At 35.1% G+C, this 26,418-nt stretch overlaps 1 protein-coding gene across 1 annotated transcript in view; it reads right to left on the bottom strand.

Annotated features, from left to right (window-relative positions):
* Positions 1 to 810: 810 nt before the first annotated feature.
* Positions 811 to 26,418, bottom strand: part of LOC149556069 (uncharacterized) — a 76,230-nt gene continuing 50,622 nt past the window's right edge. The window contains exon 3 of the mRNA XM_089830205.1: positions 811 to 1,106. Within this exon, the coding sequence (XP_089686331.1) occupies positions 1,005 to 1,106 (102 nt within the window). The 3' untranslated portion in view covers positions 811 to 1,004. The remainder of the gene's footprint in view (positions 1,107 to 26,418) is intronic.

Genomic DNA, 26,418 nt, shown 5'->3' with positions numbered 1-26,418 from the left:
CTTATACTTCTAGATATCTGTGGTTATATACGTGTGAGAAAAAGCTGGGAAGAGTTGCAAAAAAGAAAACCACAGAGAGATATAATGGTAACTGCACTAAGAGATAAGGTGTGAAATGTTAAGTAACCTCAACAGCTTTATGAAACAGCTCCCATGGACTTTTCTTTTGTCTTTGTGCAACAGAAGCAGGTTGCATAGTGATTCCTTCAGATTCAGTCTAGATAAGCCGTCCATAAATAAGAATATGATACTAGGTGCACAATTGGACTTGTCATCATAAAATCTGGCAATGCTCGTGTATTGGTGTTATCACCATTAACTCATACAATGCCTATCAATTACTACACCAAAAATCACCATCTTTTGATCTTCTAATCAGAGCTTAACAATTTGATTCTCTTGTAAGAAAAATTACCAGCTTCCATAACTTGCAGCTATGCAACACAGAGTATTGTAAATTCAAGATCCAAAATGAGAAAAAAGGACGGTTTAAATTGCCATTTTGGATCTACAAAATCAAAAGATAGAAAACTGCTAAAAAATAAGCCCTTACAAACTTATGAGGATTGGTGATAAAGACTGTAGCTGTCAGGATAGAGCTAAACCACATGAGACTAAGAGAGTTTAGAGTCGATTTATTTTTTCCTCATCAACAAAAAAACATAACTTACTCCTTTCCATTTCCACTTTGATGAGAACTGAGTTCTAAGAATAATAAAATCAAATAACATCAGGCTGAGAATTCAAACCAACCACTAATTTCCACTTTGCAGCAAGAGACTCGTACAACAGCATTGTGGTGCATATATATATGGATTCAATTTACCATCTTACTTTACTTGATAATGAAGAAATAAAATTCAAATTCACAATAATACAGAACCAAGCAGAACTTAAACAATATACAAATATAATGTGATTTTCATTATCCGACAAGAAGTTTTAGATGCTCAAAACTCTTGGAAAAGATTTTCTCTTGGCCACCAAAATATGTTTTAATAAATTTACTGCTGCAGCCAATCACCTGTTCGGATTAAATTTGATGGACTCACTTCTGTTCGGTGGTAAATATAGGATTGCAGGCGCTCCCCCCTCTCAGTGACAATCTGCACCACATACCCTTGATATTAATATTTTATTTTTGGTGAGTGCCATAGCAAAAGAAAATATCCAATCACAAAAGAAAACTTTGAAATATTTCACAACACAGGCCTTTGGAACACCATACACAGTCAGCAGCACAAAATGCTCACCAGACATACAAGTACGTGTCTAGTAATCTATAGAAGAGCCTCTGAACCAGAAGAAATTGTGTTAACCACACATCACAGTTTTTAACATGCAAATCCAAAGGTACCTTTAATAGCCAAAGATACTCTTGACTTGCAAAATTGAAACCCATCACTGGGCTAAAGACTACTTCGACTTCATTAAGCTTTTATGATTTGAAGCTCTTTCTGCATTGTCTACTACAAAGGAATTGTACCGACAAATCCTTTAAATTACACAGACAAGCATCAAAGACAAAAATGGTTTCTAATAAGCAAAATACTTATTTCAGATCTCATATCACCCCATAAATTTATTCAGAACCAACTCAAGATATAAGGTATATCGCCTTTTACCATCAACCATTAATTGCACAAAAATTGCGGATGCTTGCAGAATCTGTTGAAAATTGAGGAAAGCAAAAGGGTTTTAAGCTAAATAATCTGTTCCCTTTTGATGGATAATTAGTAAACACTGAAAACTGTTGTTATATAGAAATCCATAAGCCAAAATAACATTAACAGAACTTGATAAAACTTCCACAGTATTGTAGTAGCCCAAGTTTGAAAACGATATTCTTTCAGAAGAAAAATAGAAGCTGCATGGCAAAACAAGAAATGGAACCATATTTTTGTTCACATATCTATCAGTTTGATTTAAAGAAAACACTGTTGAAGGAGAATCGTCATCTCCTATTCCAATTCCTGCTTCAGCTCCTAGCAAGTGCCTGCAAACACCACCAAGAAAACATACACGGATACCACTTACAATAGAAACTGAGTAAAAGCAGGTAATTTGAGGATTTACAGATTCTCCTGCTGAGGCTGAGCATGGCAGACAATAAAACCTTCAAATTTAGGTCAGTCACAAATGCCAAAGATGGATCCATAGTCGACAGCTTTCATTTGCACATCATCCAGTTTGTCTAGTTGCATTCTAAATGTCATTATATATAGCCATTTTGTGATTAAATAGTTGTGTTCTTGCTTGTCTCTCTCAACTGCACGTCATTCACCAATAATTTGACAAAAATTCACATCTTCTCCTTTCTCCAATTTGTTGTTCTATCACTGTCCAAATATCAAAATTCTGTCAAACATGTGCATGTGATCATTTCTAAAGTTCTCTTCATACATACGATTTGTATTCATTTGCACAATTTGTTTCTACCTATGCAAGGTTTTGTTATTCCTATCATGCTGTATTTTCAAGTTTACTGAGTGTTAGTTACAATCACGGATCTTTAAATCCATATATACCTCATTTTCCATTCATTTTGGAAGAATCCAATCTTGTGCCTTTGTTTTGAATGAGAAGATCCTGATAGCTCATGATGTTCCATTTTTCCAATTCATTTTTAGCATCTTTTGCACTTGTTTTGCTAATTTTGTCGTTCTCATCTCATCTTGTGATTTTTGTATAAATTTCTTGTTTGAAAATCTCAGTTTTTTGTTTGCTTGGTTGTATGATTAGTTTCTCTTTATCCGAAGAAGTGGATTGTTGATAAATGCATTTTATCTTGCTGATTTATGGACGACCTTATGGTACTGAAAGGTTCCTACTGATTCTGATCCAATCTTTTCTGATTTGTTTAGGTGCTGATCAAAGTGATTTTAAGTTTATTTACCAAGGTTTGGTTTGAGTTTCAATGCCAATTGATAGTTAGGAGTTCAACCATGAAACATATCAAAATCCAATTTCTCTTGTGCTCTCCTACAAGCATAATATTTGTATGGCCCAATTCTTCCAGGACACACAGAGATAATCACAATACCCCCAGGATGGTAAGATCATGCTTCTACCATTGAAAGATCTCCACCGATTCGGATCTAATTTTTCCTGATTTGTTTAGGTGTTGATTGGAAGTGGTTTTAAGTTTATTTGCCATGGTTTTGGTTTGAGAGTCAATGTCAATTGATAGTTCGGAGTTCAACCATGAAACATATGCCAATATACGATTTTTTTGAACCGAAGTACAGAATAATAAAGGACTGAAATAAAATTCTGAGTCTGATTTATTTAGAACAACAGTGCAATTATTCAGAATTAAGAGATTTTGAATCACCAGGAACAAGAATTTACATAACTAGAGTCCAACACTCAACTTGATGAGGAATTTTATTGATGGATCTAAGGAGATCACAATATATGTGCATCCAACCTACTACAGTAGGGCCAATTGGTTTTATTTGCATAACAATAATTACTAAAAAATTAAACATAAATATTGAAAGAAACAATGAAATTGCTAAACCCTATGCCTGGCTTGCAGGCAAATGTATTGAATTAAACAGGAAATTCCTCAATGTGTCAAACAAGTTGAATAAAGTCTTCTTGATGCCCGATCAATCCCAAATTTTCTGCTGTTAATTACTGATCAAGAAATCTGCACAAACCCCATTGCCATTTCTGAATGGTACTGCCTGCAGGAGGAATTGGTACGGCAAGACTGGTAAATGGTATGACTGGCAAGCAGAAGCTTCTAACCCTCCAAATATGCTCACAAACTCACCAATATCTGCTGCAACCAATTTAATGAAATCCCTTATAGAGAATTTCACTAATCAATGACCAAATCAATCTCAAAGAAGGATTTATTGTTATCAAATTTGACTGATCTGAATGCACCGAACCCTAGAATCTTTATTGCCGAAAAAGACTTGTTATATCTCATTGAAGATTCATTCAATGTACCACAAATGGAAACCTTGTGTAGATTCCCTTTAAAGATAAATTGGGTTTTTGTCCAATTCACAATTCTCCAAGGACATTCACTCTCAAAATATACTTGGCAGAAGCTGCTACGTAAAAGAACTCTGAAATTAATCTCAACATAATGAGAAAACATGAGAAATTGAGCCTTATTATCTAAGTTATCGGTTTGGGTTCACGGATGGGTTTGGATTTGAGAAACCGGTACATGGGCGCGCGCGCGTGTGTGTGTGTGTGATAAACACACAAAAATAAGAGAAATGTATAGAATTGTAAAACTAAATCATTTCATAGTATGATGCTTGATCATTGATCTATGTTCAAGATTCTAATGAAAGTCATTACATTCAATTACTTAATTACAAAATGACAATGTAGTTCACGAAACAAGATTCAACGTTCAATGTTCATCAATCATCTATGGGATTTTCGGCAGCCGCAAGTAAATCTTCATCATGAGAGAGCGAAATGAGAGTTCAAAGTGAAATGAAAGTGTTTGAAGACCTCATATTAGGGCATTCTATGGTTTGGAATAAAATATTTTTAAAAAAATTACTCAAGTTTGAGCCCACTTTTTTTACTCTAGCTAGTGGCCTCTCACAAATTCGCTTGAGTACTCAGTCGGTGGGCCTGGGTTTGTGTTGGGTGTGCACATTCGCAAGTGTGCAAATCCAGGCATATCCATAGTGCTAGGCTTGTACCCAGCATGAACCCACAGACGGACCTTTATTGGGTTCGCACCTGAACCCAGTTTGAGATCCAAGGGTGCGAACTTGGTAATGTAGCTTTTTTATAAAATCTCCTTACCTTGGAATCCAACGCCTCATTATAATTTGCTTTCTTTTCAATACCCAAAGGTGACGTCCAAGTTTAGGGAGCATTATAATTGCACTTCATATATTTCATTAACTCTATTGAACAGTTTAACTCTATAATGAAATATTATAATGTCACTTTAACAAAAATTGCTATTTGTAGCACTAAGTAACTTTATAATAAAATAACATTATTTGTTCATTAAATAAGTCATCCAAATGCCAATCTCTAGCGTGTAGAGTCCTCTCATGCTAGGAATAACATCTCCTATCCACTCTATTCGGCTACGAAGATGGATAATAGACAAATCTCAACATCTAAAGGATTGTCTATGAAAGAGGAAACATTATAGTCCTTCCTAGGATTGCTTTCCCATAAGAAAATGCAAAGCTCGATGTTGAAGTACCATCTCTCCTTCCCACATCACATCCTCTAAAGGTGACTCTAGAATCTAGAATCTAGAATCTTTGCAAGTATCAAAACCAATCGACCCTCCTCATCCAATTGAGGCAAATCAAGTGAAGAAACATGTTTTCCCAAAGCCTTCTTCAAGAAAGATACATGAAAGACATTATGTATTTTACTCTCGGAGGGTAACTCGAGTTCATATGCTACCTCTCCAAACCTCCTCAATATTCTATATGGACCATAAAACCGAGGCTTGAGTTTCTCCACCCCACTCCTCTTGAGTGTACTTTATCTATAATGTTGTATGCTCAAGAAAATTGTCTCCAACCTCAAATGTCTTTTAAAACTGATGTCGATCTACATACATCTTCTACTGACTCTGTACAAGCTAGTTATTATCCTTAAATGTTCTAATACCATGTTAGAAAACATGGATCGGTTTCTACAAATGTAATTACACTGCCATTGTTATAGCTATATTCCAAATACAGATCCCAATCTCTTATAAATATAAGATTAGATATAAGAGTAGAAGGCATGTCTCATGAAGAGACATGTCTCTATGATTAATCATTATTAGTTAATATATATTAACAATATAAATCACAATATAACATATGTATAATATACTACATATATATAATATAATATATTGATAATATTATATGTGTAGTATAATTATAATATTATATATATGATAAATTATATCAACATTGTATCTTACGTTTAAATCAATCCGACTAAAGCTATAATCTTAACAAAGGATATCCTGACTAACCTGTAACAAATCCCAAGCTCTTGCCACTCTACTATCACCCAACACCAATTCCACAGATGATAAGGCATCATAACCATATAATGCTCGTAAAAAAGTCATGCTAATAAACATGTGGTATGTAGTATTTTAACAATACTTGGGAGGATTTTATAAAACGCTACATTACTAGGTGCTAGGATTTTTCTTTTGGTCTCCTATGACCATAATATTTGTATGGCCCAATCCTTCCAATACACAAAGAAATAATCACAATACCCTCAGGATGGTAAGATCATGCTTTGATACCATAGAAAGATCTCCATCGATTTCGTTCTAATTTTTCCTGATTTGTCTAGGTGCTGATCAAAGTGGTTTAAGTTTATTTGCCAAGGTTTGGTTTGAGTTTCAATGCCAATTGACAATTTGGAGATCAACCATGAAACATATGCCAATATGCAATGTTGTTTGAACCGAAGTACAATTAAATAAAAGACTGAAATAGAATTCCAAGTCTAATTTATTTAGAACAATAGTGCAATTATTTAGTATTAAGAGAATTTCAGTCACCAAGAACAAGAATTTGAATACCCCAAGTCCAACATGTTATGGTAAATCGATATTGTTGTAGTTATATTAAACAAAGGAGATGAAAGTTCCTTATATAGATTTACAAAGACGATGTTTCTAAAAGAAACAATCATAGACTAAAGACAAAAATAGAAACTACTTAATAAACTAAACACTAACTAAGATGACCATTAAAAAAACATTATAATATTCTTATACCCTCCCTTAATGGCCATGTCTAATAGATGTCTTTTGGTCACAAATTCTTCAAAACATTTTGCTGCTGCTGAGACCCTCCCTAGATCTGCAATTTGTTAATGACCAAGAAGCCAAAGTTCGCCCATAAAAAGAACAGAGAAGGGTGCCCCTTCTTCAGAATGCTTTTCAACAAGAGACAAGAGCCTGCCATTGAGATGAGTCTGCCACTAACTCTCCCAAGATTAGCAAAACATCTGACTAGAAATTATCATAAAATATCCAACCTGATGTTGGATAAGGAGTTGCTCTTCCCTGGAGACAGAGACAAACACTGAGAACAACTAGCACAATTTTAAGGAAAAATCATCAAACCCTCCAAACTTTGCAGATGAGCATAATGCCCCAAAATAGATTGCAAAAAGCTGCAATTTTTTTATAAGAAAAATCGACAAGAACCCAACACAGTTTTTTAGGTGAAAATTTGATCAAAACCCAACATGATTTTTGAGGTGAAAAATCAATCAAAACCAAACAATACAAAGCTTCATTTTTTTAGGAAAAACATAAAACCATAAAACCCAACAAATAGTTTTAGAGGAAAAATTTATAAACCCACCAAAGAATCCCAAGCAACTTTGCGAATTAGAGAATCAACGGATTTTAAGGGAACAAATTATGAAAGACCATCAAAATTTTTTAGGGCAACAAAACAGGAGATGTAATAACCATGTTCGGTTATGCTTCTAGCAATACCACTTATTCATACATTTGGCATTTCAACAAACACTTGGCAGACAACCCAATTATCACTGAAAATATGGTATTTAAAATTCCATACACAGTATCGAAAAATGCAACAATTGTTCACAAATTCAGTTAACCTTAGCCTTATACATTGCTCAAATAAATATCAAGCACTAGTATATAAATCTACCATGTGAATTTGCACATTTAAATCTGAAGCAACAAATGGCTCACAACAAATTCTAAATTTATTCATTAACTTGGTATGATTCAGACAATTCCTGCTTGTAATCACATAAAGATTTTATCACCAATAAAACCACAAATGTCCAACCTTGAAAAATTCAAATCAGAAATTACCAAAAATCAGAGAGAAATTACCAAACTCTCCAAGATAGAATTGCCCTCTCAGCCACAGTCAATACAGTAAAAGAAGACACTGTATCATTCCAACCAACAATTGCTCCTCAACCACAGGAAATACAATACGAGAAGCTAACATGAAAATCTTAGAATTCACAAGAAACCAGTCCCCGCTATACTTCAGCAATGGAGCAAAAACATCAAATGAAACCCTTAATACCTCAGCAAGGGATTTGAAAATTAAAACCTCAGAAAAAGCCACAAAGGCAACAAAAGCAAATTAATATTCAAGCATGTTTTTATCAACAAATGGGCTTGTATTTATAACCTCCATATGCCCTTTTGTTGCCAAAATGTAACTTCACTCAAGAAACTTCACCACACAACATTAATTAAAAGCTTCCATTAGATTCTCTCACTTGACTTGGCTTAACTAATTAATAAATGGCACTTTCCAATGATAACTCAACCCTCAACTCAAGTGAAATTATAACTTTATAATAAGTCATTTAATAAATTAATAATAATTTGGCCACTAAGAATATAATAACTCCCAAAATACTCATCATTTAAATATGTCATCTGAAATAGGAGTCATACCTATTATTTCTCCATGTGACCAAATGCACATTCCAAAAATAGAAAGAGTCAATCTCAATTAACACCAACTTACCACAAATTTTGAGTACACAAAACTAAGCCCAAACGAAGACCAACCGGTAGCTTACTGAATTGTGGAGAAGACAAGATCCTCCCAAGCCAAGCCACTACCTCAGAAGACCCTCTATCCACAATTATTAGCCTATGAGGATCACAATAATAGGATAATCCCTAAAAGTCCAATGCTAGCAAAAATGGGGACATTACACTAGATTTCACATGATAAACCAACACATGCAAGCAACATGCAAGTACATGCAACCCTAAAAAATCAGAGACTTTTGCTACAACCAATAAATCACAGGATCAAAACCTTTAACCAAGCTTGCAATTTCCAAAAAAAATCCTCGAAGACGAACCACAAAAGTTTCATAAAATACCTCTTAACAATTTTTTATTTCTAAAAATTGAAAAAGCAAATTTCTAGAAAAAAATTCCAGATCAAAAGAGGCTCAAATTTTCCTTAAAAAATCTGCCAAAATGTATGAAATGAAATCACATCAACCTGCTCTAATACCATGTTATGGTAAATTGATGTTGTAATTGTATCAAGCAAAGGATATGAAAGCTCCTTATATAGATTTACAAAGACAATATTTCTAGAAGAAACAATCATAAACTAAAGATGGAAATAGAAACTACTTAATAAAAATAAAGACTAACTAAGATGACCATTAAAGAAACATTATAATATTCTAATACAACACTCAACCAAATGAGGAATTTTATTGACGGATCCAAGGAGATCACAATGTATGTGCGCCCAACTTGTTAAACTGATGCCAATTGGCTTTATTTGCATCAACAATAATTACTGAAAACAAATATTGAAAGTAACATTGGAATTACTAAACCCTATGCTTGGTTTACAGACAAAGAATTAAACAGGAAATTCTTCAATGTGCCAAACAAGACGAACCTTAAAGTCTTCCTAATGCATGATGAATCCCAAATTTTCTATTGTCAATAACTGATCAAGAAATCTGCACAAATCCCAATGACATTTTTGAATGGTATGATCTACATGAGGAATTGTACGACTAGGGAATTTATATGACTAGCCTGGTAAATGGTATGAATAGCATGAGAAGCTTCTAACCCTCCAAATATGCTCACAAACTCACTGATGTCTTCTGCAACCAATTTAATGAGATCCCTAATAGAGAATTTCACTTATCAATGACCAAATCAACCCCCATAAAAGATTTAATGTTATTGAATTTGATTGATCTGAATACACCAAAACCTAGAATCTTTATTGCCAAAAGGAATTCGTCCAATGAAGCACAAACAGAAATCATGTGTAGGTTCCCGTCAAAGGTGAAGTGGGTTTTCATCCAATTCACAGTTCTCCAAGGGTTTTCATCCTCAGAAAATACCTGAAAGAAGTGCTTTGTAAAAGAATTCTGAAATTGATCTCAGCATAATGAGCAATTATGAGAATTAAACCTTTTTATAAAATCTCCTTACTCAAATGCAACACATCATTATTTCCTTAAATTTGCTTTTTTTCAAGTCTCCAAAGGTGGCATCCAAGTCCAGGGAGCATTAGAATTGTACTTAACAAAATATTTCATTAACTTTACAATGCAATTTAACTTCATAATGAAATATTATAAAGTTAGTTTTTAGTTTAATATTATGAAGTCAACTTATGACTTTAATATAATATACTTTATAATTTAACTTGATAAAGTAACTTAATAAAAATTGTTATTTTTAGCAAAGTAACTTTAAAATAAAATAACATAATATGCTCATTAAATAAGCCATCCAAATGTCGATATCTAACACGTGAAATCCTCCCATACCAGGAATAACATCTATCCATTGAATTTGCCTCCAAAGATGGATAATAGGCAAAACTAAACATTCAAGTGATCATGTGGGAAAGAGGGAACATTATAGATATTGAACATAATTTGCTTTCTATTACTTGCTTGGCCATAGTAGAAGTGCATTAATTTCACAAGAATAGCTACCTTGGCTCTATTAAATGTTTCCCACATGATCTCCTCCCTTGCAATCAGTACAAAAGTTGGAGGTTTTCAATTATTTTGAGCCTTGGTACTCTCCCTCTTTCATCATTCTAGCTTTTACCTAATCTTGCTCAACTCACTTCTTGAGTAGATCATAAGCTTTAGCCGATTTCATGCCAAACCATTCTTGAATAATGCTTTTGAAGTAAGATCACCCTATAGCATAGATGGTCAAATTGGATATTAAGCGGGCCTATGATGAAGTGGATAGAGATTTTCTGTTAATGGTCCTTGAGAAGTTTGGTTTTAATGGTAGGTGGGTGGAATGGGTTCGACGCTGCATTTCAACTCCTCACTTCTCATTGTTGGTTAATGGAAGTCCACAGGGTTTTTTGAATTGGAGAGAGACAACCGTCAAGGGGATCCATTGTCCCCTTTTTTGTTCATCATTATGGCTAAAGTGTTGGGAAGATTAATTTGTAATAGAAGGGCTGAAGGTCTTTGGAAAGGTGTTAAAGTGGCTAAAGGTGTTGAGGCTGTCTCTCATTTGCCATTTGTAGATGATATTTTTTTGGCTGGAGAAGCCTCTGAAAGAGAAGCAAGGACTATGAAACATACTTGGATTTGTTTGGCAGGGTCTCGGGTCAAAAGATAAACTGGCAGAAATTGGAGATTTTCTTTTTTAATGCCTCCCTTTGAGTAAGCAGAGAGCTATAGGCAAAATTTTGAACATCAGAACGGGTTCCCTACCAAGTTGTTATCTTGGGATACCTTTGTTCCAAGGATGCAATAAGGCAGATTTATGGCAAGGTCTGGTTGATAGGTGTGTAAAAATAATGGAGGGATGGAAAGGTCGATGGTTGACTTCAGCTGGTTGCATTCTAATGCTAAAGTCAGTTGTTTCAGCTGTTCATATCTTTTTATGATGGGTTTAGAGCCTAGAGCATAGATGGTCAAACTGGATATTACACGGGCCTCTGATGAAGTGGACAGGTTTTTTGTTAATGGTCCTTGAGAAGTTCGGTTTTGATGGTAGGTGGGTGGAATGGGTTCAAAGCTGCATTTCAATTCCTCGCTTCTTGGTGTTGGTTAATGGAAGTCCACAGGGTTTTTTGAATTGGAGAGAGGCATCTGTCAAGGGGATCCATTGTCCCTTTTTTTGTTCATCATTATGGCTGAAGTGTTGGGAAGATTAATTTGTAATAGAAGGGCTGAAGGTCTTTGGAAAGGTGTTAAAGTGGCTGAAAGTGTTGAGGTTGTCTCTCATCTGAAATTTGCAGCTGATAAATTTTTGGCTGGAGAAGCCTCTGAAAGAGAAGCAAGGACTACGAAACATACTTTGGATTTGAATGGCCGGGTCTCAAGTCAAAAAATAAACTTGCAAATTGAAGATTTTCTTTTTTAATGTCTCCCTTTGAGTAAGTAGAGAGCTATAGGCAAAATTCTGAACATCAGAGCGGGTTCCCTCCCAAGTCGTTATCTTGGGATTCCTTTGTTCCAAGAATGCAATAAGGCAGATTTATGACAAGGTCTGATTGATAAATGTGCAAAAAAAATGGAGGGATGGAAAGGTCGACAGTTGACTTCAGCTAGTTGAATTATAATGTTGAAGTCAGTTGTTTCAGCTGTTCCTTTTTTTCTATGACGTGTTTAGATATTCCAAGAAAGGTGTCAAAGGTGATAGGGTAGAAAATGAGGAAATTCTTTTGGATTGGAACTGGGGAGGATGAGAAACTCCCTTTGCTTGCATGGGAGACAATTTGTAGACCAAAAAATGAAGGAGGTGCTGATTTAAGGGAGTGGAGTCAAATGAATAATGCCCTTGGTGCAAAGCTGGTTTGGAATCTTTACATAAGCTTTGATCAACTATGGATTAAATTTTGAGAGCAAAGTATTTAGATTCCCAGGAAGCAAAAAGAGTGTTAACTATTAGAAACCCCCTATCGGGTTCAGCAATCTGGAATTTCTTAATGTCTTGTAGGTCGATGGTAATTGATCATGTTTCATGGAAAGTGGGAAATGGTAGAAGGCGAAGTTTTAGGAAGACTCTTGGAATAGTTACTCGGATCTGGTGGACTCTCAGCAATATGAGGATCTTAAAAGGATCATGTGTCGGTTATGGGGTGATAAGGTGATTGATTATATGGAATTGGGGGAGGGACCTTTGGGAGGCAGTTGGAGATGGAAAAGACATGTGGTGGAAGGGCTATCAGAACTGCAACAGGAGCAGCTTAAGAATTGTGAAGATAGAGTGTTTTGGTGTGCCTCATCTTCAGGGGACTATTTGTTGAAACTAGGATATAGCTTAGTGTCAAGAAATGATGATTCCAGTTTTGACACATGTAAGTTATGTCGGCATGGTGATTGTCTCCCAAAAGCTGGTGCTTTTGCTTGGCTGGTTGTTCAAGGAGGAATCTTAACCGAAGAACGAAGAAGGTTAGGCTTTTGTGGGCCAAGTAGATGTGAGATGTGTTTGGAGCATAGCTGGTAAACTCTTCAAAGCCAAAAACTTGCCAAAGTCCGAAAAATGAATTGGGGGAAAACTCAGCCAATTTTCAGCAAAAACACGGCAACTGAAAAAATTGCTTAAATTTTATTAGAAATACAGTTTTTTGCAAAATTCAATGAGAAGATACATCCAATGAGTCAATAAATGAGAACACAAAACAAACAAGCTTAGTCTAGATATATAAAAACACAAAGTGGGTACAAAATCACATTCTCCTGAGAAAAACTCATGGCTGGAAGCAAAATAGTAAATAATTTAAGTAAAACTAAAAGTAGATGCATCATTCCAATTACATCTTCCTCTTCTCAGTTCTAATAATAAATAAGGAAGAGGTAGAACTCAGAGGGTCTAATCTTAGAAGTCTGACTGGCCATGATTGCCTTCTTGCTCGATATGTCTAAATCAGTTTTTGGCTTGTCCTCAATCCTAGATATAGCTTTGCCTCTAGATTCTCTTGGCACTACCAGTGACTACTCATTCAACTCAATGTCATCCATGGTGAAACCAAATCCAACCCCTCCCCCATAGCCCGACTATTCAAATCATTGATGTCATCCTCTTCAAAAACTTCGCTCTGACCCCGCTACAAATGTGCTTCAAACCCACCTCAAGTCCACTTCAAATCGATCGAAATCAGTTTGCAGGTGTTTGAAAGACCTTTCCCCTCTCAGCAAAATACAAGTGAAGAAATGAGAAATGAAACTAATTTGGGTCGTTTTTTCCTTCAATTTTTGTTATAAAAATACGACCAAGTTTTTAAAGAAAACTCAACAAGTTCTTGCCAAAAATTCTGCAAGCTTTTAGTGCCTGTAAAAGTCATAAAAACTCGGCCAATTTTTGCAACTCGGAGAGTACTCTGCCAGTAGTCCATCTATGGTTTGGAGAATGAGGAATTTGTGGATCATTTCCTTTTAAATTGTCTAGTTACAAAGACATGTTGGGAGATGGTAATGGGAAAACTTGGATGGCAAGGTCCTTGGATGCAATCTTTAAAGGAGTTTTTTGCTAGTTGACCAAGGCTGAGAATGAAATTGGTTTTGTCAAATATATGGGTGATTATTCCTTTTATAGTGATATGGGAGATATGGAAGGAGAGGAGCAAGTGCATATTTCAGGACGAAAGGGACTCTATGGAGAGATTGTTGCAGAGAATTGATCATTCGGTTGAAGAAGTTATGAGTACTGCAACTTGCAAAGGAAGTTTGGCTAAGCTTCCCTTTTCAAAGGCTAATAGTTTTATTCAAAAATAGTGGCCAAGTACAAATTAGAAATGAAAGCTGGGGGGTGTAGAAACTCAAAAAAGATGCAAGGGTCATTGAGGTTTGTGGAGAGACTCCAAAGGTAGGCTAGATAAAGGAAAATTTTGGAGCTGCTAGTGGCAACCCAGTCCCTAAGGAGCAAGTGTGATCATAAGGGATTGTAAAGGAGAGATGGTGACTTACGCAACTCAAAAGTTGAAGGATGGGACAAACAACATTGCAAAGGTGAAAGCTGCTCTCGTGGCAGTTAAGTGTGCTCAAGCCTTAGGTGTGGCAAAATTGCATTTGGAAGGTGACTCACTGGTGATTGTATAGGCTATCAGGAAGGATAAAATTCATGCATGGCTTTAGAAAACTATGTTCAAAAGATTAGGGAGGAGCTAGAAAAGTTTGTAGGCTTTAAGGTTAGCCATGTAAGGACAGAGAAGGAAAATGTGAGGCGAACAAGTTATCAAAGTGGGCGATTGATCTCAAGGAGGTTAACGGTTTACAATTTGAAATTTGTGACCATTGGCAAAACTTGGTGGACGAGGAGTTTTATTAGTGATTTTTAAAATATTTTTTAATCTTTCCTTATCGATGGGTTTAGAAGATTGTTTTATTGTAAAGTTAGGTTTATGGAGATGTGGGTGGTTTAAGGAATGATTAAGGAATGACATCATCAATACGGGTTACAGAGTGTTAGATCGAATGACAGCAATAATTATTAATCAGTCAAGTCTACAAAGTGAAAGAGACAAGGTGAGTATTTTCGAAGCGTGGGAAGGCTATTTACGATGGCAGTGTCGAATGTCTTTTCATTAAAGTTTTGCAGAGAAAGTTTGTTAATGGTTGAAGCTAGTAGTTTGTGGATATAGCGATGGAGCCAACTTTCACATTCAGAAGGTTGAAGTAGCAAAAGGCTTTGTTTGGTCCAGTGGCGAACCATAGGTTGAAGTTGCTCCTATGTTGTCCGTCCCCTAGAGTAATTCGAGCAATGCAAGGCACATTGGGGAGTCTATTTGAAGAGTCTAAGCATCACTGGAAGGTAAATGTGGATATTGTTGCAATGATAATGGTTGGGGGCTTAGAACTAAATGAGTGGGAAGATGAACTTAAATGGGTTATGGAGTTGTTGTTCACAAAGGATTTAATTGAGTATTGACTCTCTATTGGAATGGGTTTTCCCAGGCTATTGTTTTAACTATAGCGAGTGTTTTGAAAATGAAGAGGGGAATGAGGTGGGTCATTTATCTTTTCTATGGTGGCCTAAAAGAAATTTCAACAAAGAACCTATATAAGGAACGAATTGTTGTTGAGTGGAGGAAGTTAAAGGAGGAAACTCACCTCTTTCATGATCTGCAGGCTCAACGGGTTAGGGGTTTTCTAGTTGCTCAACCCAAATGGCGTCAATCTATAATTGTCCGTAGGCAAAGGATGGCGGTTCGTGTGCAATTTCTAGGGGTGGACAGTTTTGGATTTTTCGAATGGTTTTCTACATGATGAATAGAAGCAAAAATTGGTTCCTTTGGTTATCGGAAGATGATAAAGTAAATGGTGATGGTTTTTGATGGGGGTTGGGGTGGAAGCAAAATGAAACTGTTTTGTGTCAAAAGAAGGGATGGCCACAGAAGGACGGAAACGGTGTTTTGGCCACAATGGATGAGGATGGATTGTGCAAAAATTTTGCAACGTTTTGGTGATGGCGGGAAAGATGGATGTAGTGAAGCAGCTCGACGGTGGTTTGGATGATTGGTTCGTGGTTAGTAGGTTGGCAAAACCAGTGGTTTTTGACGGATAAACAAAATGATTTTTGGATTTATTTTTTCTTGTATGGGATCTTGTGCAATGTAATGATTTTATGTAAAGTGGGGGTTTGGTTTAGTGTTAGATGTTGTTGTTTGGGCCTTATTTAAATGGCCATATAATATAATATTTTCTATATATTAATAAAAATCTCATATTACTGATCAAAAAAAAAAAGATCAGCCTAGAGCATTAGGAGGCTCCTGGAGGTGAGCAAAATGAGGGCAACGTTTATGTAAAGTTTCTTACCAGATTTCAAATTCGATGCTGACTGATGCACGACTTTTATTGCAAGTATGAAAACTGATGTCAAGAATAGATTTGCTCCCAAATCTGTATATGTTAGTACAGAAATAACAAAGATAATAAAATGATCTTAAACTTGAAATGTAAATCGATCCTTTGATGTGCTTGCATTAATTGATTTCGATGCCTTGTTATTTGGGCGGATCAAATATACATATCACACGGAAGGGCGTGATGGTGAATGGGCATGTCTCCGAATGGAGACATGAACATTCACAATCACACCGATTCGATGATGATTTAACAAATCCAATTTCTATAGACTTAACACAAGTCTTAATCATGTATTACCGATCATTATGAATTGCAGCCCAATATAATATAGATCAATAGTGATCTAAAATCAAAAGAATCAGAATAAGTTTCGATCATGCCTTTAATGATCTCATACAATATATATGTGATCATCGGTTTCAACTGTGCATTGTTTCATATACTGCAATTATACATATGCATATATATAACAGTATGTGCATCATACTGGTATATATATATATATATATATGCTGATCTCAGTTATTGTCAAACTGAATCTACATGCTTTAACACTCCCTCTTAGCTAGGGAAGACAAAGTGCATATATATAAGTTCTCCTTATTTGAAAAGTGATATGATCTAGATATACTTAAGAAAATCAAGTGTCATGATATTCTTTCCAATTATGGTGTGTACACAGATATTAAGTCTCATGATATCTACCATAAGAGCTCATGGTATATCCATTGATAATATGTAACATAATATCCACCGTGAGTTTGAACATATTGATCTTCAACAGATATCAAGTGACATGATATCTATCAACATGTTGTTAACTATCATGATTTGTCAATAAATATCAAGTCACATGATATTCATCATGATAGTAATCTATAATTATAAAGTCGTCACCTTATAGTATTAGAATAAATATTTCATTATAAAAGATTGTCACCTTTTGATAATGTGAATAGGATAGGCCCATAAGTCATAGAGTCGCACATATGACAAAAGAGTTTACACTTTAAACATCTTTATTAAAATAATATAAATTTACAAAGTAGAGACTCAATCTCATAAACTTACATTTCAACCATGCCAAGTTTCTTTCTTTAATGATCAAGCTTCACTTTAGGAAGAGCCTTGGTGAGAATGTCAGCTGTTTGATCACCTGTACTAATATATTCCAACTCAATAGCTCTTCTTTCCACCATGTCTCTTACATAGTGATAAGGAATTTCTAGATGCTTGGATCTATCATGAAATACCGGATTCATAGATAACTTGATACAACTTTGGTTATCACAGTGAATAGTGGCAGGTTTCATAGGCTTAAAGAATAAGTTAGAAAGCAATTTTCGAAGTCACACTGCTTCTCTAGCTCCTATTGCTGCTGCAATGTACTCTGCCTCAGTAGAACTCTGAGCAACTGAAGCTTGCTTTCTGCAGATCCATGAGATCATCGCTGAACCTAAGCTGAAACAACATCCTGATGTGCTCTTCTGGTCTTTTACACTTCCAACCCAATCAGAATTAGTATATCCATATAACTCCAAGCTAGTATTCTCATATTTAAGTTCATACCCAATAGTGCCTTGAAGATACCTTAAAATATGCTTCAAAGCAAAAAGATGAATTTCACAAGGTTCACACATGAACTGACTTAATGCATTAACAGCATAGCAGATATTAGGTCGACTATTCACAAGAGACATCAAAGACCCAATTAATTGTCTGTATAAAGTGGGATCAACTAGTTTGGATTCAGCACTTGCTTCCTTTAGCTTGTGTAAGTTGGTTTCCATAGGTCGACAGTTCCACATTCCAAATCTTTTCAGAAGATCAACAATATACTTCTTTTGATGTAGGAAGATATTACCAGACTTCTGATGAACTTCCAATCTAAGGAAATAGTGAAGAATCCCTAAGTCCTTCATTTCAAATTTAGAAGCTAAATATTTCTTACATTGATTAACGAGATGTCCTCCTATAATCAGAAGGTCATCAACATAAAGAATTAGAATCAAAATATCACCTTTAGTTACCTTAAAGTAAAGATTTGGATCAGCAACATTCTTGGTGAATCCAAGACTTAGAAGATATTTATCAATCCCTTCATTCCAAGCTCAGGGAGCCTATTTGAGTTCATATAGAACCCTTTTCAGTTTACATACATAGGAGGCAGCATCATGAGTCACAAATCCTTCTGGTTGTTCCAAGTATACTTCTTCCTCAATTGTTTCGTTTAGAAAAGCAATTTTCCCATCCATTTGATGGATTTTCCAACCTTAGGTTGTTGCAATGGCTATTACACCTATAACTAAGGTATACCTGGCAACTGTGCAAACTTTCTTCAAAGTCGATTCCTTCCTTTTGAGAAAACCCTTTAGCCACAAAACGAGCTTTATGTTTTTCAATGCTACCATCTACAACATACTCAACTTTGAAGAGCCATTTGGAAGAAACAACAGATTTTTCTTTAGGTCTAGGAACTATATCCCAAACATCATTTTTTAGTATTGACTTATATTCTTCCACCATTGCATCTTTCCAAGCTTGATGTTTAAGTGCTTCTAAAGCATTAGAAGGTTTAGAGTTTGAACTCTCACACATGAATGCATTGTATGTTAATTTTCAAGATCTTTTGCTTTCTCTAAAAGTCCCTAAAGGTGCTGCAAATTCATCTCCTTCCTGTATAATTTTCCTTGCCCAAAGTGGCCTTTTAGAATTATCAAGACTCTCTTCTTGAGTCTCAAGAAGGATCTCAGTTTCATTTGAAGTCTCTTCAGGGTACTCCCTCTGAATCTCAAGAGTAGGAGCTTCTTCTCAAGGTAAGTCATCTGTATTTAGTTTATCTAAAGTTTTGGCTCTTTGAAAGCAGTATCTTCGACAAAGATGACATCTCTGTTGAGTTCTATTTGTTTCTGTCCAGGTATGTAGATTTTGTACCCTTTTACTGTTTCACTAAAACCAATAAGAATTCTCTTTCTTCCAGTAGGTTTGTCCTTTTCTCCTTAGGTACATGAACATACACAGAACATCCAAATATCCTTAAATGACTAATATTCTGAATAGGCCTCTTTAGGAGTTTTCTTGTCCAAATGTGAGTGAAGACATCTATTCTGAATATAGACTGCTATATTAGATGTTTCAGCCCAAAATGACATGCTCAAGTTTTGATCATATATCACCCTAGCAGCTTCTACAATAGTTCTATTTTTCCTTTCAGCAACTCCATTTTGTTGAGGATTGTAAGGAACTATGAACTCCCTCTTAATCTCAACAAGTTTGCAGAATTCTTTAAATATTTCATAAGTTTATTCTTTCCCATTATCTATTCTTAGAACTTTAATTTTCTTTTTTGAGGAGTTTTCAATGATAGTTTTGAATTCATTAAGTTTAGAAAGAATCTCTTCAGATTCTTTGCACTTAAGGAAGTATATCCATGTCTTCCTTGAAAAATCATCAACAAATATCACATGGTACAAGAACCCTTCTATGGATGGTGTAGACATGGTCAGAGTGCACTAGTTCTAACACATCTTTAGTTTTGCTCAAACTATGAGGAAATGACTTATTAGTGTTTTTCCCTAAGGGACAACCTTTGCAGGATTCATTGTGAATATGACTTAATTTGGGCATATTTCAGTTACCAACTTCTCCATAGATGTTAAAGCACTAAAGTTGATATGATCTAATCTTCTATGCCATATTTCATTTGAATCTGAAGTCTCATGAACAAGTGCAAGATTTCTCTTAGTGCAAAGCTCATACAATAGTCCTTATCGTACTCCTATTGTTAAAGCCTTCTTTATAGTTGAATTCTTAGGCCATGCTAGTACCTTACCTTCCATGAATGCAATTCTATAACCATCATCTTCAAGTGTAGATACTGATATTAAATTCCTTTAAATACCTAGTACATAAAGATCTCCAAAAAGCTGAATAGAATTTCTCAATTTCAATTTGATGGTGCAGGTCCGAATTCCTTTTACGAAATGTGCAGAATCATCACCAATTGTAACTTCTTCATTTGTTTCTATTTTCATGCTTTCTAGGTTATCTTGATATCCAGTGATGTGTCTTGAAGATCCACTGTCAATTATCCAAGTGTTGGACTTGGTTGATATTTGACTAGACAATGCTGAATAGAAGGCATATTTCTCTGAATCGTGACCTTTATTTGATTTATCAATTTTGGCAAATGACGCTTGAAGTTCAGATCAATCAAGACAATTTAGTGCATAATGTCCATATTGATCACCTCTAAAACACTGAATTTTGAACAAGTCTTTCTTCTGTTTTGACTGTCATTTCCCATAAAAGTTTCTTTTCCTTTTGTTGTTCTTCTTCTTTCCCTTCTTATGAGAGTTGGTGTTAAGAACATGAATGTCTTCATCTAAGGTTTTATGTTTCCTTTAATAATTAATCTCAATTCTTCATGAAGAAAATCAAATCTCAATCGATTTAGTTTTGGGATTTTAGATCTTGCACTTATACCTTGTACAAAGGACTCCCAAGAATTTGGTAGTCCTCCTAACGCTATTAGTGATAACTCTTGGTTGTCAATCTCATAACTGACAAAAGATAATTGATCTCTTAATTCTGTGATTCTCATGAAGAAGGCGTTCACAGTTTCTTCTTTATTCATGCTGATATTATTCATTTGTCTTTTAAGAGCAAGTTTTCTACGAGTGTTATTTACTATGAATGCATTTTCAAGAGCTTTAAACATGCGATATGCTGTGGCATGTTTTGCCACAATAGGCATTATGTGATCTCGAACAACATCCACAATTATCTTCATGGCTTTCTGATTATTTTCGATCCACAGAGTTTTCTCTGGATCATCTTTAGGTTCTTCTTTTTCTTCTCTTACAAAATATTCTAATTTGTTTTCTTTTAATAGCATCATTATACGAAGTTTCTAGGATTCGAAGTTATCAGCACTTGTAAGGTGGTGTTCAAATCTTAACATGTTTGTCATCTTGAAGTGTTACGAGAGACTGCAAATATGAAATCTGATCTCTTAAAATTAATGTGATCTCTCCTTAACAAGGCTCTAATACCATGTAAAGTTTCTTACCAGATTTCAAATTTGATGCTGACTAATGCACAACTTTTATTGCAGGTATAAACACTGATGTCAAAGAATAGATTTGCTCCAGAATTTGTATATGTTAGTACATAAATAACAGAGATAATAAAATGATCTTGAACTTGAAATGTAAAACGATCCTTTGATGTGCTTGCATTAATTGATTTCGATGCCTTGTTATTCGAGCGCATCAAGTATACATATCACATGGAGGGGTGTGATTGTGAATGGGCATGTCTCCGAATGGGGACATGAACATTCACAATCACACCAATTCGATGATGATTTAACAAACCCAATTTGTATAGACTTAACACAAGTCTTAATCATGTATTACCGATCAATATGAACTACAGCCCGATATAATATAGATTGCAGTGATCTAAAATCAAAGGAATCAGAATAAGTTTTTATCATGCCTTAAATGATCTCAAACAATACATATATATATATATATATATATATATATATATGATCATCGGTTTCAACTATGCATTGTTTCATATACTGCAATTATACATATGCATATATATATAACAGTATGTGCATCATACTAGTATACATATATACATATATATATATATATATGCTGATCACAATTATTGTTAGACTGAAGCTACATGCTTTAACAGTTTAACCTCATATGCTAGCTCTTGTGTCTACTTATTTTCCTCACCACCTCATCCTCTAATTTGACGAATTTAACAATAGATTTTACGAAGCTGGAATTTATAGGCAATTTAGAGAGCACAAAGACTTAATAAAAAACTCCTAACAAAACACAATAGTGCAGCACACTATCCAATTAATCGTTCCTTTTTCAGTTGTATTGCCTACCCTTGGATTGTCGAATTGAATATGCCCATTAATAACTCCATAAAAGAAACTCACCTTTGGAATATGTTTTTGCGTAAAAAGGACCCATTCACAAAGGAAGGATTTCTACAAAAGATATCTTCAAGCACTAATGATGTTATTTATTTGTTCTAGAAAAACTTGGGATTATGTAATCCAATATTGGGGATGCATAGTGTAATGTCCCCTTTCTATTTTGCCCCGGAACTTTGTCCTAAGTCACAATTGGATAAGATTAGAGTTAGGGTTTACCACATATAGGATTTATTTGGTTATGTAATTCTTAACTTGCCACCTTACAACACAATTAAGGTCTATACATAATCATAATGTCATAGTTAGATTTCTTAGAATTATAAATAACATGCAAGGAATGTAAACTAATTTAATAGATGAAGTCAACTTGAGAATGACCCAACCATAAAAGTAATAAGATAGGGTGGCTTGATCAGGTGCCCTAGAAACCTCCTACCCAAGGCCCAAGAGTGGATACCTTGTCCCCCCTTGGCCTCATGTGGCACTTGTCATACATATGAGGTGGGTTACCTAGTACAAGGTCCTATCATTGTTCTTGTTCATGTTGCCACTCCTAACTTGCTTCTAATGATTGAACACTCATTCACCATAGTAGGGATTGTGAGGAGTATTCACAATAAGGTGCCTTGAAAGCCTATCCACAATAAAGCACCTTAGAGTGTTCACAATAAGGTGTCTGGTAAGCCCAAAGGTAGTCCACTTTGTACCCTTTGGCAACATGGGGATTCCCTTGTCACAATCATGAAGTGGCATGCTTAGAAGGTGGCCTCATCATCATTCTCCTAATCATGACTATTGTACTTTCCTCACCATAATTAATTACAACAGTTAGAAAATATAAATAATGTTTACACCACTTTTTATATGAAATCCTTACACCAATAATATACTTATTATTATTTAATTAGATTGTTATAAATTTCACATTAAGTTATTAATATGTATGCGTACATATAAACATTGCCTATATAATTGATCATTGTAATTTTGATTCTACAATACGATAGATCTCACTTGGGCACGCTTGTAGCTTTTTTCCCCTCTGGAAAACCCATCGATTGGGTTTTACAGATAAGGGTTGGGGCTTTGATTAGCCCATGTAGTAGTCTTTTCTCAAAGCTATCAAAAGTTGAATAGCCATAGTGGGCAGATGCAACAGTGGCTACTTCCACTCTCTACGCTTCAAACATGGGAAATTGCATGGTGATGGCCACTTGCAGACTAGGGACCAAGTTCAAGAATATTGAAATCTTCAACCTCGAAGTCAAATCTTTTATGCTAGTGATTTCTTTTATCGAGTCATTCATTGCTACAATACTTTGGTTTCCCCTGACTCTTCAAAGTTGGGTGTTCACATATTCAAGGGAGAAAATGCCCAAGAGGGCAATTTTGTAGTTCCTTTCTTAGAGCATGTGGAGATGCCCAGTGCAACACTTACAATGCAGAGAATAAACGACCTTTTCAAGAGGTTTTCTCCTAATGGATGTATCATATCCTTCAATCCAAGTTTAGGTCCAAGTGGTGGAGTTTATCTAGTGAAGGTTGATTGGGCGTCAAAGAGATGGAAATTGTTCAAGGGCCCTACATTTGTTGTTTCATGGAATGCCAAGTAGAGTGAGCTTTTGTATGTTTCTATTGGGCCCATCTTTGCTTCAGATAAAACAACACATGTCATATCAATCCACTTCAAGCCAAGAAATTTGGGATAAGGGAGTGATGTCAAATTAGTGGTGAGAATTCTGACCAAAACTGGCACCAACAACAAGACATTCCTTTTTCTTCTCCATATGTGGAAATTGTGTTCAGATCTGGGAGATCTGGGCACAAGAATTTGTACATAAAGGGTGCAGAGAAAGGTGAGGAGAGTTGGATTCAAACCCTGATTGATGGCCCTTTGATCGACAGCATGCCTTGTTGGTCTCCCAACAGCCAATGGATTGCTCTCTCTTCCAATCAAGACAATCCCAATCAATCAACCTATTTTAGAGCGTATTTAGTTCATGCCTTTTTGAGACCCAACTCTAAAAGTATACTATTTGTTACAAATTTAGGTGGAGTTTTGACAAAGCCAGTTTCTCTGCCCGATCAAATCTAACCTTACATAGAACTTTTGTGATAGGAATGGATAGAAGTGATGCAAAAAGGTTAACTTCAATGCATATGAATATGGAACACTTGCATGGCTTGAGAATCTGTAAATCTATGACATATGGCCAAATTAGGTTGTCTACACCATCAAAATTTCCATGGCATTGGTGTTTATTGACACAAACCTTACACGCTGGTGAATGGAGAGAGAATAACAATTTGACAATTTAACGGCATGAGGAATTGAATACCAGTGGGAATCGCCAACAACAAATAGTTGATCGGCTAATACAATTTTTTAATCATGTGATAATGGTTCAATTACTAAGTTGCCAATTAATTGCCATTGCCCGCATATAGATGACAGAGTGATGGAATCACTGGTGTGTTTGGCTTCTTTCCTAAAGAAAACCATATCTCTACATTTTTCTACAAATTGGCACTGATTCTAGCTCCTTAATTAAACACTAATTACTAGGTTATAAAACATATTCTTCATTTGTAATTGCAACCAAGGCTTTACAAATAAGCTTTTAAAGATTGGTTGTCACTTTCAGTGGTGGTTTACGGCTGATTCAGGTATATGCATCATATTCGATTAGACATTCCTTGGACCCAATAGCTACCATTGAATTCTATTATGTGAATGGCAATTATATCCATTTTACTATTTCCTTCATACTATGGCACGAAGCAAGTTCACCAAGACAACAATATTGCCCCGGTATACTAATGATAATGACTATTTAATGTATATATCTTTGGTGCGATGATCATATCCTTGATATTTCACAATTATATATTTCTTGCAGATTGAATTGGTAATCACTATCGTATTTGCAAGGGTCCTCCTATATAGTCAATTAATTTCACTATCAGTCTATTGTCTCTGAAATTATATTATATTACAACTTATCATTATTCATTTACTTATTTTTATTATATTTATTTTAATTTATTAGTATTTATCATTAGTAATCATTTTCTTCTAGGGTTTGATATTTGCAGAAAATCGTGAAGTCTTTTAGGTAAGACGATGTTCCGATGATTGTATAAATATTCATGTTGGAGACATGACAAATAGTAATGTCCTCTTAGATTTGAAGGGTAGAGAAACAGCAAAATGTCCTCAAACATCCTTCAAAGATTAGGAATGCAAGCAGAAAATTTTTACGATAGATCATGTAGAGCAAGGGCATCTAATAGGCCGCCCACTCTACAGCATATAGGGTATTACACGCATTCCTCAACCATTCTAGGGATGCAAGAATTACATATTAAGCTTTCACCATTCAGAGTGTTGGTAATGGATCTCCTTATTAGAAAATTTTCCCAACAATCAAACTTGAAAGAAAGGGTCTCTCTAGCTCAAAACAAGAAGTCTTATGATTTCAAAACATTAGAAACACTTGCAAACCTTAATCTGCTCATTATGAATAGCTCCAACCAAGAAAATGCAACAATACTCAAAGAAATGTGATTGGGCAGTTAAGCATGCATACAGATGGAACTTTTCAAATACCTCACCATTTGCCTTTTCCAGATTGGTGACTTCCTTCCCATTGGCAAGAACAAATCTACTTATATAGACTACTTCACTTGATCAAGATGAACAAAATGGAAGAGAAGAACAAAGCTCATGTTGTTTGAGCATAACTAGTGGCTTCCTCTATGGTTTTGTCTTGGAGGAATAGTGTTCTCAAGTGAGCTTCTAAGATATCCTATTGAAGATGCATCTCTTTGGCACAATCTTTTAACCCACTATTCCTTACTGAGATTGCAAATTTTTAGGTCCGATCACCAATTATAAATTGAGAGAACACAAATTATTTTTAATCCATATTATAAGTGTATTTGAAAACTTCTTGTAGGATTTAGATTTGTATTAAGTGCCACACAACTATATTAATAGTTACAATATAAATAGAAGTACAAACTAAACTATAAATGAATACGGACCAGAATATACAATGCTCTATTAAAAGTAGATCAGAAGATTAAATAATGTTACAACTCTTCATGCATGCATT

This window comes from Cupressus sempervirens, chromosome 5 (genome assembly GCF_028749045.1).
Source record: "Cupressus sempervirens isolate cs-2001-9-10 chromosome 5, ASM2874904v1, whole genome shotgun sequence".
Classification (NCBI taxonomy): Eukaryota; Viridiplantae; Streptophyta; class Pinopsida; order Cupressales; family Cupressaceae; genus Cupressus; species Cupressus sempervirens.
Note: the sequence above shows the minus strand (reverse complement) of the source record. Positions and strands in the feature narration are given on the sequence as shown.